General features: G+C 45.9%; 1 protein-coding gene across 1 annotated transcript in view; it reads left to right on the forward strand.

Annotated features, from left to right (window-relative positions):
- Window positions 1-14,056, forward strand: part of ACADSB (acyl-CoA dehydrogenase short/branched chain) — a 299,742-nt gene that overhangs the window by 107,921 nt on the left and 177,765 nt on the right. The window contains exons 3-4 of the mRNA XM_078643996.1: window positions 9,105-9,205; window positions 10,991-11,197. Of these exons, the coding sequence (XP_078500122.1) occupies window positions 9,105-9,205; window positions 10,991-11,197 (308 nt within the window). The remainder of the gene's footprint in view (window positions 1-9,104; window positions 9,206-10,990; window positions 11,198-14,056) is intronic.

Below are 14,056 nucleotides of genomic sequence, written 5' to 3' on the forward strand. Positions count from 1 at the left end.
CCACAACCAGGCTCAATCGCCAGGGCTCCGCCGGTTTAGGCTACCCCGCTGGGGCACTTCCGCTCATCCTCCCTCATTGCACTCTCTGGCTCCTCAAAAATGGCGGCTCCCCCAGCACTCAAAATGTCGGAGGGCGCCGACATCTCAGGTCACCATGGAGGGGGCTCCCCCCTGCCTTCTTGCTGAGTGTTGCACAGACTGGGCAATCTCTGCATGCTCAATTGTCTCCTCTCCCCGCTCCTCTAGCAGCAGTTCACTCGGTTATCCCCGTCATCGGTTGGACCCCCTAGGTCATCCAGTCGGCTGCTCCCGCTCCGCGCTGTCTCAAGGTCTGCACCCGCTGCGGGTCAGGTGCTGCCTCCCGCTCACCGCTTCACCTTCCCCATTCCCGGCGCTTCACTCTCCGGCGCCGTCCAGGCGCCTTAGATTCACTGAGACGCCAAGTCCAGCGTCATCTTGGAGGCGCCCGGACCGAGCGCTCCTCGTCGTTCCCCCTCAACCCGTCAGCAGTGGGGCGCACTTCATCAACACCTCTACCCACCCTTTCCGAGGTCGGCCAGTACTGTCCCTGGTTCCCGGGCCATCATCTGTGGCTCTCGGGTCAGGAGAATTGCTGGGGTCGGTATGGAGCTCTTAGCTCACGCGACCATCTTCTTCGGCCTCTAAGTCACGCCCCTTTGAAAAATCCTCATCAGTGGTTCTTTTGGTGGTGATGGATACATCGTCCAACGTGGTCCTCACTTTGAATAAGTCTTCAACTAGAATTAGAGTAGTGCTAGTCATCCAAGGAACATATATGGAACAAAGATCCACCCTATATGTCCACAGGGGTATATATACTTAACAGAGGTCTCTTGGGACTGTTTATCTTCCTATGAGTGCGTCAGGACTCTACTACCACTGATTGCAACCAGTTTGGGGTATGTGCCGCAAACTCACCTGAATCAGCTGCTGCTCCTCCAGTGCCAGCAGAAGGAACATGCTTAAGAACTGCAGTCGTCTCGTTCCTGCAAGTTGCAGGTGTAATTGATTTCGGCCCTTTTGGCCCCAGGGGAACTTGCTGCTAGTTAAAGCTGTGGCGCTGGAACACTGCTCACTTTAAAAGAGTCAATCAATCAATCAGAAGTTTATTCGGCTACTGAGCAGCCATGAAAGTACCAATTATACATATTCCATCATAAAAATGTCATGTGCACCTCTTAATTACAATATTCATATAAAATTAAAAAGAAAACAGAAGATAAAATCATATAAAAGAAGTCTTACATAAAATGCTAAGAACATCTAGAGCACAACTACAGTGCACAATTCTGAGCTGCACCTATAGCGTTGAAAAACCAATAGCTTAATCAAGATGCATTGCGTGTCTCAAGTGTATAGCAGAACGTAAAAACATACTTACTTAAAAACATGTTTTGTCATCATGAAGATGTTTTAAGAATTGCAATGACTACATGCAATGTGTTAGTTTTCTAGACTTAACACAATGCTTTTGTTTTTTTAGTATTTCTGGTAAAAACCACAGAAAAAAGTAAAATGTAACATCGACTGTTTAAAAACATTATTAAATGGGCATACAAATGATTCTAAGTTTTGCCCTTAACCTGATGGAAAGCAAAGTAAGGAAGTAGAAATTTAAGGAGCATTCCCATCTTCCTTCCCATCACATAGATAATTGCTGAGAGTTTTGTCATGGTTCACTAACAGGAAATTGCAATCCCCAGCACACGTTTCTCTTTTTCTTAAAACAAATGACAGCAGTAGCATACGTAAGTCCACTTAGTCACAAAGCAAACATAGTAATGAGGTTCTTTGTGTCTTTTATTCCTTTCCTCTGTTTTCTTTTTTTATTCGTACAAGTTCTTAGCCAGCCAACATGTGTTTCGTCGCCACAGTGGGAATATTAACCAGCCACTTTTTCAAGGCTTTAATGTCACTTGTCCTAATCTATTTCAAATGTGGTGATAATTCCAACTCACAAGGTATGTCAACATTCAGGTTCCAGTACCTCGTACTCGAGGCATCGGAACCTGAACGCAACTGTGAACTTTGCAAGCACACACACAACGACAGACCAAGGTTTTGGTTCTGTCAGTGGACGACTATTGGAAGCTAATAGCGCAATATATGAATATCTTCGCTGACATACCTCGTGGGTTATCTGAGAGAGATCGGACAATAACAACTGGAAGATGAACAATCACCCTTTTTGAAAATTGGTACAATTGTGAATAATGCCCATGAGTCTGGTAAGGATGCATAATTTAAGTTGTTGTAGACCTTAGTCAGCAGGGGGACTCATTAACTGGTATTTATTTATTTATTTATTTGGGCATTTATTAAGCGCCTGGTTACGCCACTGGCGTGTCCCCGCGCTGTGATAAGTGAAGTAGCTGTCCCCCCTCCTCCCACACAAGGCTATCTGCTAAAAAGATGTGTTTTCAGTTTTTTTCTGAACAGGACTTCAGAGGGTTCAAGTCGCAGTTCCAGCGGGAGAGCATTCCAACGTTTGGGAGCAAGGTATCTAAAAGACCTGCCCCCCATGCGTGCTCTTGATACTCTGGGGACTTTTAACAGCCCAGTCTGAGAAGACCGTAGACTGCGTGTGGGCTCGTAGTGGGTTATTAGGCTCTGGAGCGGTCTAGGCGCTTTGCCGCTCAAGATGCGGTGACAAGTGGCAAGGGCCTTAAACTCCACTCTCCTCTCAATGGGAAGCCAGTGGAGGGCCCGCAAAGCTGGTTTAGCGGAAGACCTCCTGGGGAGCCTAAGTACCAGCCGTGCTGCCGCATTTTGAAGGACCTGCAGACGGCCCATAACCCTACCCGTGGCCCCCAGAAAAAGCAGGTTCCCGTAATCAAGTCGGGAGGTGACGAGGGCATGCACCAGCGTCTTTCGAGCAGAGATGGGAAGCAGATCTAACACTTTCCTAAGGGCTCTCAGGACACTGAAACATACCCCCGCCACCCGTCCGACCTGTGGGCCGAAGGTAAGGTCCCTGTCCAGCCACACACCAAGGTTCCCAGCCTCACGGCAGGGGACCGGGACCTCACCCAGGCAGGGCGGCCATCACGCCGATGACCACGCAGACGGCCCACTCCCCACCACGAGCACCTCAGTCTTGCTGCCGTTCAATTTTAAACAGTTTGCGGACATCCAGGCAGCAAGATCTTGCATGCAGTTCCTGAAGATGTCCGCTGCAAGACTGGGCGCGCGCGATAGGGAGATGACCAGCTGCGTGTCATCGGCGTAGGACACCAGACGAAGACCATATCCTTCCACGATGGCCGCCAGGGGGGAGACGTAGATATTAAATAGGGTTGGGCTCAGAGACGAGCCCTGAGGCACGCCCTGGCCCAACTCAATCTCCCTGGAGTAGCATTCCCCTAGCCTGACTTGAAAACGCCTGTCAGACAGGAAGGACATGATCCAGCCAAGCGCAGCTCCTGTCACCCCTCCTCCGTTCAGACACTGTAGCAAGGTGGAATGAGCTACAGTGTCGAACGCTGCGCTTAGGTCTAAAAGGATCAATGCCATAGTTTGGCCCTCGTCCACACCCTGTCTTAGTGCTTCCACCGCCACGAGAAGAGCAGACTCCGTCGAATGACGGGGGCGGAAGCCAAATTGCGAGTCGTGGAGTAGCGAAGCCATCTCCACGTGCTGCATAAGCTGTATATTGGCAATTTTTTCCGCCACCTTAGCCATATAGGGCAGGAGGGAGATGGGACGGAGGTTGTCCAGTTTGTCGAAACTGACGTTGGCCTTCTTCTGCAGAGGAAGTACCACTGCCTGCTTCCAGGCGTTCGGGACCACCTGGGACTCAAAGGAGGTGTCCAGTAGATGACGCACATAGGGCTCAAGTACTGGCAAGCTACCCTTTAACCGACTAGGAGTGGTCGGATCTCTAGGGGAACCGGTTTTTATTGATCCACAAACACGGAGGAGTTCCGCAGTGGGGGGAGTAACAAACGTGGATAACCGTTGTTCCCCTTCCATTCTAGTGGGTTCCGGGTGAATAGGGCCGCTATCTGTCCTCTGGGGGAAGGAATGATAGATATTGGTAACCTTTGTTGCAAAGAACTCAGCAATCCGGTTACAGCCCTCCGTAGTACATAATTTCTTAGGCACCACGGCTGGTTTCCCTATTGCAATAGACTTATAAATAGAGAAAAGCTCCTTGGTGGACTGCTCTGCTTCCTCTATCTTATTGCAATAGTACAGTGATTTAGCCTTCCTAATCAAAGTGTGGTAAATGCGCCTGCAATCAATATATTCTGTTTTGGCCCGAGTTGCATAGGCAGTCCTCCATTGCCTTTCAGCCCGTTTGCATGCTGCTTTGGCCGTTCGCAGGTCCGCGTTATACCAAGGTGCCGATCTTTGCACTCGGCCCCCCAATTTCGCCATACCCAATGGTGCCACCGAATTCAGGGCTTCCAATATGCGTTGGTTCAAGTTGGTATTAATTTCATCAACCCCATCGCCCCCAGGAAGGCCCTTCTCAGTTAGTGCCAGATCGAATTTGGCTTGAGAGAACGCTGCCCATCTCCGCCTAGGGTGTTTGTCGGCGGGGGGGTCACTGGGGCGAGGTCCCTGCATTTCGATGGTAAAAGGTACGAGGAAATGGTCAGACCATGGGATGGAAATTGGGATTTGGGCGTTTACTTGATTCCAGTTTGCGAAGACTGGGTCCAAAAGGTGGCCCAGCTTGTGGGTGGGGTGCGACACCTTCAGCTCGAACTGTAAGCTAGCCATCGTATTACAGAAATCACTTGCCACCCTGTCCGTAGGGGTGTCTAAATGTAAATTCAGATCCCCTAAGACCATGAATTTATCCGTACGTAGCGCGGCTTCAGTGACGCCTTCCACTAGCTTCTCGATAAAGGCTGCAGTGGAGCCCGGAGGGCGGTAGATTAGAAGGCCTTTCAGGGTGAAATAGCCATTGATAGAGATGGAAAAGGCACCAGCCTCGCTGTCATCAATCACGGTGCTGTCTAGCTGACATTGATAGTCTTGTCTAGCAACTATGGCTATGCCACCCCCTCTCCCCCGTATTCTGTCTAATCTTAACAGACAGTATCCCTCTGGAATGGCTTCAATAATCTCTGGCATGGAGTCTTGGTCAAGCCAAGTTTCCGTCAGAAAAAACAGATCCCATTGTTTACCACTGAGGAGGTCATGGATGTCCAGAGAGTGTTTGCGTAGGGAGCGAACATTCAACAGGCCGCATATCAAAGTATGCTGGCCTGTGATTTGAGCCTTGCTGATGTCGAAGGTATAAGTACAATGGCCACAGCCCACGTTGTTTCCTGCCTTGATGCTGTGTGGACATAGTCCACCCAGCTCTCCACGGAGGAGAAGAAGTTCCTCTCGACTCCAAGTGGTGCGGCAAGAAAAAGGGGCATGGGGACTGGCCCTGGACCGCTGTCGGCCGCGGACGGGCGCAGACGGGCTTAACTCAGGCGCAACTCCGGCGCGCCTTCGTCGCGCCCGCTGCGCTCGTCCGCTGCGCTGCCGACAGCACATCCGCCTTATATCCCCCCCAGCGTCCCAACAACTAGAGCGCTGCTGTTCCCTGCCGGAAGTGTCTGGCTCGGACCCTCCACGCCCTCTGCTCAAACGGTGCTAGTCACCGGCGTCAGACCGAGGCGGGAGGGAGGGGCGAGTCCAGCACTCCGTTGCCAGGCAGCAGCACCTGCTTGTCCGCCTACGGAGGCTCTACCGAGCAAAATGCGGAAGTAGCAGAAATCACGCTGTGCCTAGCAGCTTACACAAAGCCAGGTGAGGAGAAGAAGGTTGTGAGATTAAAAGTATAAAAAGCGCTCATGCGCTAGAAGGCATGCGAGCAACACGCAGAAGCGCCAGAGCAAAAAGCGGTAGGGACTGCACTGTCCCTTCCGCCTAGGTGTCATTCCGCCTAGGTGCTTTTCCTTCTGCGGTCTGCCGTATTTCAACTAAGACTTCATGTAAGGTCACATCTACGGTAAGATGTAACTCCGCCGTATTAGTTGCTCCTATTGCCAAATTCCCTGCTAAGTAAATTTGTGAAAAATGTGCCTCCAACGCCTCACTGTTGATATGGCATCTAATTAGCAACCCTGTTCTACTGGCAGACCTCAGGCCTGAAACAAAATCCTAGAAGGACTTGCTATGCCTAGTAATTTCTGAGTGAGCTAAGGTATCCCACTGCTGGGAGATCACCTCAATCTTCCTCCTTTTAGTTACTGTTGTATACCTTTTATGCAGGCCAGACACAACTGTGGAATCCCGGGGGCAAGCAGTTAAAGCCTTCTGCAGGGCTTGGTTGGCCACCATGCACTCATGATCAAACCATCTCAGGTTTGGGTAGGCATGTTTTAAAACCTTTATAGGCTTAGAAAGATCATTTTTAATGTCTGAACAGAAGGCCATAAATGAGCTTACTATGTGCTCCTTTCCAATGCGGCCAACATCATAAAAACGCCCCCCTGGACGCAGCAACAGCATTCAGTGCGACTGCAGCGTGCACAAGGATGGCCATCCTCACCCCGTAACACGGCGAATCAATCCCGACCCAAGTCGCAAATTCAAGATTTCATTGGACCCAACTTGAACATTCCCTTCCACCTTCTATAAATATTTATACCCTCTTCAAAATATACCCAAATTATGGTTTTAACAAAACACCTGGAACCAAATATTAGATGTGGAGGACCCTCTACTCCTATTAAGTTGCAAATCCTCCCCCAAATCGAATGATACATTAACCAGGCCACGAAGAGACTGGACCAAAAGAGAGTGCACTTGACACTCCTCCTCTCCATTTACCTGCTCCCTCAACTATTTCAGACTGCTCACCCTGTCCTGATGATGATCTTGACTCGGTAAAGATCGAAACACCGTCGACCCCCCCAATGAAAATCCCCCATTGTATAGATCGTTGTGGGTTTCTTTTTGTTACCCGTGTGATATTTCATGTTTCTTCACTCTCACTCAGTCACGTTACGCACTTTTTCAATCATGTGAGCACCTGAGCGTACTTGTGTAAAACCAACTTGCAATCATAATGATTAAAAGTACACATGTTGCCCTACATACTTTGCTCCCTAATTGATTCAATATCTAGAAAAAATAACTTTTGCTTTGTGTCCTTGGACCTAATTAGGCTAACCATGAACCATTGTTCTTTTTATAAACATCATAGAAACTGTCTAAAACTGGATCCAAATTTTTCTGAGTAATTACAGCTAGCATTTGTGTAGAGTTGGGTAGTTTTCAATAAACTTTTAAAACATTGTCTCTAGATACCTGCAGATTACAGAGTTCTGGTTGGCTGTTAGGCTCCACTCTGGGTGTCGAGGTCAGAATCATTTTAATAGCATTGTAGTCACCAAATTCCGTTCAGGCAATTGACCCCAACACTAACTGATCTAATAAATTGGCAGATACAAATATGAAATCAATTATAGAGGGGCAATTCCTACCCTGGGTCTGACACACGGTTGACTTTAAAATAGATTCATAGTGGACTCTGGAGACTTTGCCTACTAGCAGGGTTTACCCTGGATGTTACCTTTAGTGAATGGGGAAAAACCAATACCGCTAGGAGCGAGGATGGAGAAGGACCCAAGGAACCTCTTAACAAAAAAACAGAGCCCTAATCTCGGCGGGACTGTGTAGTTGTTTGTGAATTATATACTTTACCTTTGTGTTGGTAGCTGTCAAAATAAAATACTTCTCTTTTTCCATAAAAGTGAGTGTTTGGCTGGACAGTAATTTATTTCTCCTGCATTCATATTGAGTTATGAGCCTATATTTACTCCCCTGTATCCACAAGTCCCCTGAGGGAGCCTTGGACTGCTTGGACCACGCTATTCCTGAGAGTCAAGTGCTGAAGGGGTACTCGGCCCAGTTGCTCAAAATCCATATTTGGTCTGGCCCCATCAGGAGTAAAGGGCTTCACTCCACCACGGTCTGGCCCAGTAACCCTTGCTTGCCCCGTGGCCCTCTGAAAGGGGTTCTGACACTTACAAATACCTGTATCAGAAAACAAAGGGGTTGGGGGCGAGGATAAACCAGGTTCATTCTCCTCAACTAATTATGGTTATACCAAACAGATAACCCAGTAGTGTTACACCTTATAACTCTCCATGTTGGGGAAAACAAAATGACTGAGCACATGTCACTACATGAGTGCCTCACTGCCAGAAATTGTTCTGGATGTTGAATGAGCATCTTCCATGCAGGTTATTTATTAGTATACGAAACCGAGAACCCAGTAGTGTTACACCTGATAACTTTCTACGTTGGGAAAAACAAAGTTTTTCTTGTAAAACCCTCACCCACCAGGGTTACCCCTTGGTGGCATGCTTCTACTGAACTTGAAAACCACAGCCATTAGTCATTTGATGCAGGATATGTTGCTTTGACACAGACTCGACATACTAGTAGTAACACACATGTTGTAAGACAAATACATAAACAAAGGATCCACATACATATTAGCTGCTTTAATATCACATCATGGTTCCCCCGGGGAGAGGGTGGTCTGTTGTCACACTATGTAGGAGAGATAGACATCATTTTTCAGATTGTATGAGCTGGTATGTGCTAGTCGACCCATTTGGATTAACAATGAAAAAAATACTGTAAAACCGGATCTATTTGTGTGGTTAGCTGTAGATAGTGTTGTCAAAGCTAGGTTGGGGGAACATTGTTCCTCGATAGAGGGTCGTGCAGCAACCGCTGTCGACTAAACCACTTACCACTGTACACTACTGTTAAAAATATGCCAGTGAGACACTCGCTCAGTGACTTATGAATAATCTGCTGATAAAATGTTTATCAAAAGTTTGAATAGTATATCCGTAATTTCCAGCACTTCGAGTTAGCAAAAACTGCAATATTAAGTGTTAAATAAGTGAAGATGATGATGATTATTATTTCACGCATTCGTTTGCTTGTGAATATTATCTACTGAGATGCTCACCCATTCACTGATTGACACTGTGCAAGAGAGAATCATGGGCACTTCTGTCAAATAACCTGCAATAAATACTCTGACTTTTTGTGTTTATGACACTTTCAGTGCCCTGTAAATACTAAGTTGCCTTTTAACTCTCTTTCTACAGTGCAAAAGTTTGCTAAAGAGCGAATTGCCCCACTTGTAGCAACAATGGACGCAAACTCAAAAATGGAGCAGTCCGTGATCCAGGGATTGTTTGAGCAGGGGGTGAGTAGAGTTCGGTAGAGTGTTCTGGAATATTCCACAGCCAGTACAAACTCAAAGAACCTCAACACCCAGAGGTACATCTGTTCTTCAAGGTGCTTCATTGAAACAAATGACGAAGATAACTGCTGGGGCAATGTCGTTTGGTTAAAGAAGCCTTAAACCGAATTGAGCAGAAGTAAAACAGGTCTGAACACCCTGTATGGAACAAAAATTCAGAAGTTTGACTGTAACTGTAAGTAGAGGAGAGAGGTGCTAACCAGACCTCTAAAAGAAAAGAGACTGACCGAAAGACAAAGCTAAAAGGCATTGTTAGGCATAAATGCAAACGCCATCTTGAGTGAGCAGAAATACAAACCTGTAGTAAACCTATGCAGGGCCTACAGTAAGACCTTTAATAAAAGTTAGCCTGAACATAAGACACATGGTAAGACTGGCACAGTGGAAGGGGAACATAGAGTACAAAGTCATGAACAGAAGTAAAGTACTGGAACAAGCTGAAAGAAATATTAGAAACAAGGATTATAAAGGGTTTGACACAGGAAACAAAGTCGTGAGCTAAAAGTCGTGAACAGAACTTGCGCAATTAAATTACAAAGAAAACCCAGCCGTGATTAAAATCGAATAGCTTAGGTATTGCTTCCAACAATGTAGTGAATTAGAATATTTAACATAGCTTGCTACTGAGTTCGTGACTGCTTCCAACACAATAGTTCCAACTTCAGGAGCAAGAAACGCTATCAAAGAGGTTGGAAATAACAAGGCTGAGAGGGATATGGAAAGAAAATGCAAACTATATGGAAAGAAATCAAGATACAGGTGTGCTGGAGGGAGCCCTAAGGATTCACAGAATTGGGAAGCAATCCAGTTGTTAACTAGAAAAGACTTAAGGCCTAGAAGCTAAAAGAAGCATCAAATTGCGAGAGGCGGCATAGTCATTAAAAAGGAGAGCACAGCAAGGAGAAAAAGTCATACATTTAAAAAAACTTTCAGTAAAGGCTGTTATAAGAATGCTTTAAAGAAGAGGCTTAGGAATGCTTACCAAAACCCCTGTTGTGGCATCGTGAAGTCCATAGCAGCTGCCAGGAATAAGACTTTCTGGTACACTATCGATGCCAATCTCTGAAGACGAACCCAACAGCGTTATGCATACGTGGCATGCTAAATTGTAATGTAGTTAGCAGTGAGTTTTGCCTGAAACCACAAGACAGTTGAGTGCCAACACTAACAGCAGAATTCCAGAAGTGTGCCAGAAATGTATTGGTCCCAGAGTTCTCCAGACAGCACCACCCTTTGGCACTTGGCATATTATTGACAGTCTCCGCTACACTCTGCTTATACAACCCTTTTTTTCAAACAGTTCAGCGCATCTCCTTCTGCTCTGCACAGTGCATCACCGATATATATCCCTTCATAGACTGCTGAGTGTTTCCCGCTTACACCTGGCTCAGGACTTCTCTTTTTTGCGTGCTTCTTCGCGGCTCACTCGCATGTAGCTCAGTAGATCTTCCTTATGTGAGACTCCACTGATCCTCCTAATTAATTGTTCAGTCAGCACATCTCCCTTTCAATCTGTTTAATGTGTCTCTTAAGTGCTCCTTTCTTACAAATGGCTGTCTCCTCAGCACACTTCACACATAATAGAACACTAAGGAGCCCAGAGTGAGGATGCGGAAAAGAGCAGAACATGGCATAAGTGCGCATCTGTGATAGGCCTATCAATGCATCTCTATTCAATGCTCAGCGAGTTTCCCTAGCAATACTCCTTTGTGTGGATTTCTCTTTCAGTTGATGGGCATTGAGATCGATCAGGAGTTTGGAGGCACTGGAGCCTCCTTCATCTCCTCTATCTTGGTGATCGAGGAGCTAGCCAAAGTGGATCCCTCAGTGTCTGTCTTGTGTGATATCCAGAACACGCTAATCAACACCTTATTCAGAAAGCTCGGGACTGAAGAACAGAAGACCTACTATTTGCCGCGTTTGGCTAAAGACCTGGTTAGTGAACAAAGCCAGCAATGTCTAAAGTGTGCCTGGCTCTTTGCTCCATGCTTGTTTCTCTTTGCTCCATTATTCTTTGTTTTCGATCCATGCTTGTTTCTCTCTGTTGCTTTCTCTCTTCCCCCATGCATCTTGTTTCTTTTTCTGCTGCATGCTTCTTAAGCTTTGTGGCATATTTTTGGCTCTTTGCTGTGCACATCTTGCGGTCTTCCTTGCACATCTCTTTCTAAACTGAATTCTGTGTTAATAATTGTGTCTCTTGGATTCTGGTTTCAGTACTTCAGGGGTGTATGCAGTAGTTTTACAGTAACATGTAAAAATATGAATTTTACTGATATCTAAAATAACTGTTGGATTGTATTTCTCCACTGTGAATATTTGTGGGTTTTTGTTGCCGAGTCTCTTTGAAATGATGACTCAATACCCAATTGTGTCAAGCTCTGTGTGTATAAGGCAAGTATTTTCAAAATCAATCACATCAGCATTCACCAGGCATGCTAACCAACTACGTCTTTATGACTTCAACCTTCCATGTGACAAAAATGCGAAAAGACCATAAAGAAGACCTTCCTTGGCTTGCTGCTTAGCTCTTCCCAATGCCAATCCATACAAGAGAAACCTCTCTTTCCAGCATCACCTCCATCCACATCCCCTTGCTGCCTTTTGGCTGGACCAACCTCACCGCCCTCTCCTTTAAACTAACCTTCTGCTCCCAAATCCACCAAGGCCAGGCTAGACTGATAAAGACCATGAGCAAATTCTTGAGGATCTTCCTAAAAGATACCTTCTATAGTGATAACCCAGGCAACCTAATTTGACCCCAGCACAGATATTAGGAAATGCTACATGACTTCAGCAGCAGCAGCCTTCACACAACTGCAGACACCCATGCATTAAGAAAGCCCCAGCTCGTGAAAATTAAGCTATCCACACCTAGAGCCAGGAGATCATCAACAGCTGATGTTACATTACACCCTAGAAAATGAAGTCAATGCACTCAGCTGCAGTGTGATTTCGTGCACCTAAAACACCTACACCAACCAGGAACCCCAAACCCTTACGCCTGAAATGAGTGGTGCTCGTTGAACATTCCAAGTCCCAGCATTCTTCATTCGCATCCGCCTTAGCTACTGCACCTCACACGCAAGATCAGGGCCACCTGTTTGCAACCATCACTAGCAAACAGCCATCCATACCAGCCATCCTTGTGCTGGTTCTATCGCATCTCAATACCACCAGCGCCCTGCAGGTAGACATCCATGATACCAGCAAACCTCCCCAAACATTATTTTTTCTGCAACGCTTATTTCTCATCCTAGTTTTTTCGAACTAGACCGGATGACCCCAATTCACCCAGAATCCAAAAGGCCCCCTCTGCCCAGTTGCATCATCCTAAAAACATGTATAGGGTGTATGATAGTGAATTACAGTACCCAGCTGTATGAGGACATATGTATAGCTCTACAAGATACAGAGCAGAAGCATCAACAGACTGGAATCCTGGAAGCAGAGGAAAGGAAAAAACAGATGTTGGTCCTTTTTATTTGTTACACTCGAGGCATCATTCCTGACCCACTTCAGAAAAAAGCTCAAACTATTTAGTCAACACATCCTCACAATTGCTAAGTCTAGCAGTGCTAAATTGACTCCTCGAAAGTGTCATAAGTCCTTCTTTCCAGTGTGTACCGTGAGAAAGCACACAGGGAAGTGCACACAGAGAAAGCGATGGGTTCGATCTGACAAATGGACAGATGGATCAACCGTGTGCATGCTTGCTTTGTTCTGGGGAGATTCATCCTTGATCTCTAATTGATAGTTGCTTCCATGGCAGAGGAACTCTCATTCGATGTGGGAAAAGCAGTTGAGTGGAACTTTCTCAGAGAAATAATTTCTACTGGGTGATGGAAGATTTCAGGCTCAATGCTTATTAATTCCCTGCCTTTTAGCTCTCTGCATGCTCATTACATTGCTCTCTTTGGTATCATACATGTGCAGTAATACAGTTCCAAACCTGCATCTTTTAAAGAAACTTTTATCACATTGAGGTTTGCCAGTTGCTACATGTTAAAGAAACAGCATGTTTCCAATCAAGAGCATTCCTTTTTATTAAGGGTCTTAGTCTAGTTTGGTAAAACACAAACACAAACCAATCTCCAGAAAGTACTACTCTGTAAAATAAATACATAGTACGAGAAACTTTACATTTAGCATACACTTAGAGATCCGACCATCCTTGTTGCTCAATGGACATTGATTAACTCTGCCAGCTTGTATCATCTAACGAAACATGCCTTAGTAGTTTATGATGTTGACAGTTCACTTATGATGTTTCCTTCTGTAAAGAGTGTTTTTAGTTGCCATGCGGTAGCTAAATTACTGAATACAATATTTACTTTTCTTTTATTCTTCTTGCTTCTGAAACTTTATTGCTGCCATTCCGTTTTTTTCTCACAACAGTTTTTATTGGGTTTTGACAATGATCTGTGGTCTCTTTGTGGCAGATGAATATACACAGGATGATAGTATCAACATACCCATGAACATTGACCAGAATCGGCACATCTGAACCCCACCGCCACACCCCCGCTCCCACCCAAGCATGACACAGCGTAGATTAACATCAACATAAACTTAGCATCAACTTAGTCACTGGTCACTTGCCTTCCCCATCTTCCCTCCACCTTTGTACTTTTGAATGTCCTCATCAAAATATGATCTAAAGGAGCGACCAGGCTCTAATACAAATTCCCTGTATTTTGCCCATCTTTGCCAAATGTTAGGGTGTTTCTGTGCCCATCCCCTTGCCTATGAACTCCAGACCCATACAATAGTCCATCCCTTTTTAGGTCTGGCTGG

The sequence above is a fragment of the Lissotriton helveticus genome, chromosome 5_1 (genome assembly GCF_964261635.1).
Source record: "Lissotriton helveticus chromosome 5_1, aLisHel1.1, whole genome shotgun sequence".
NCBI lineage: Eukaryota > Metazoa > Chordata > Amphibia > Caudata > Salamandridae > Lissotriton > Lissotriton helveticus.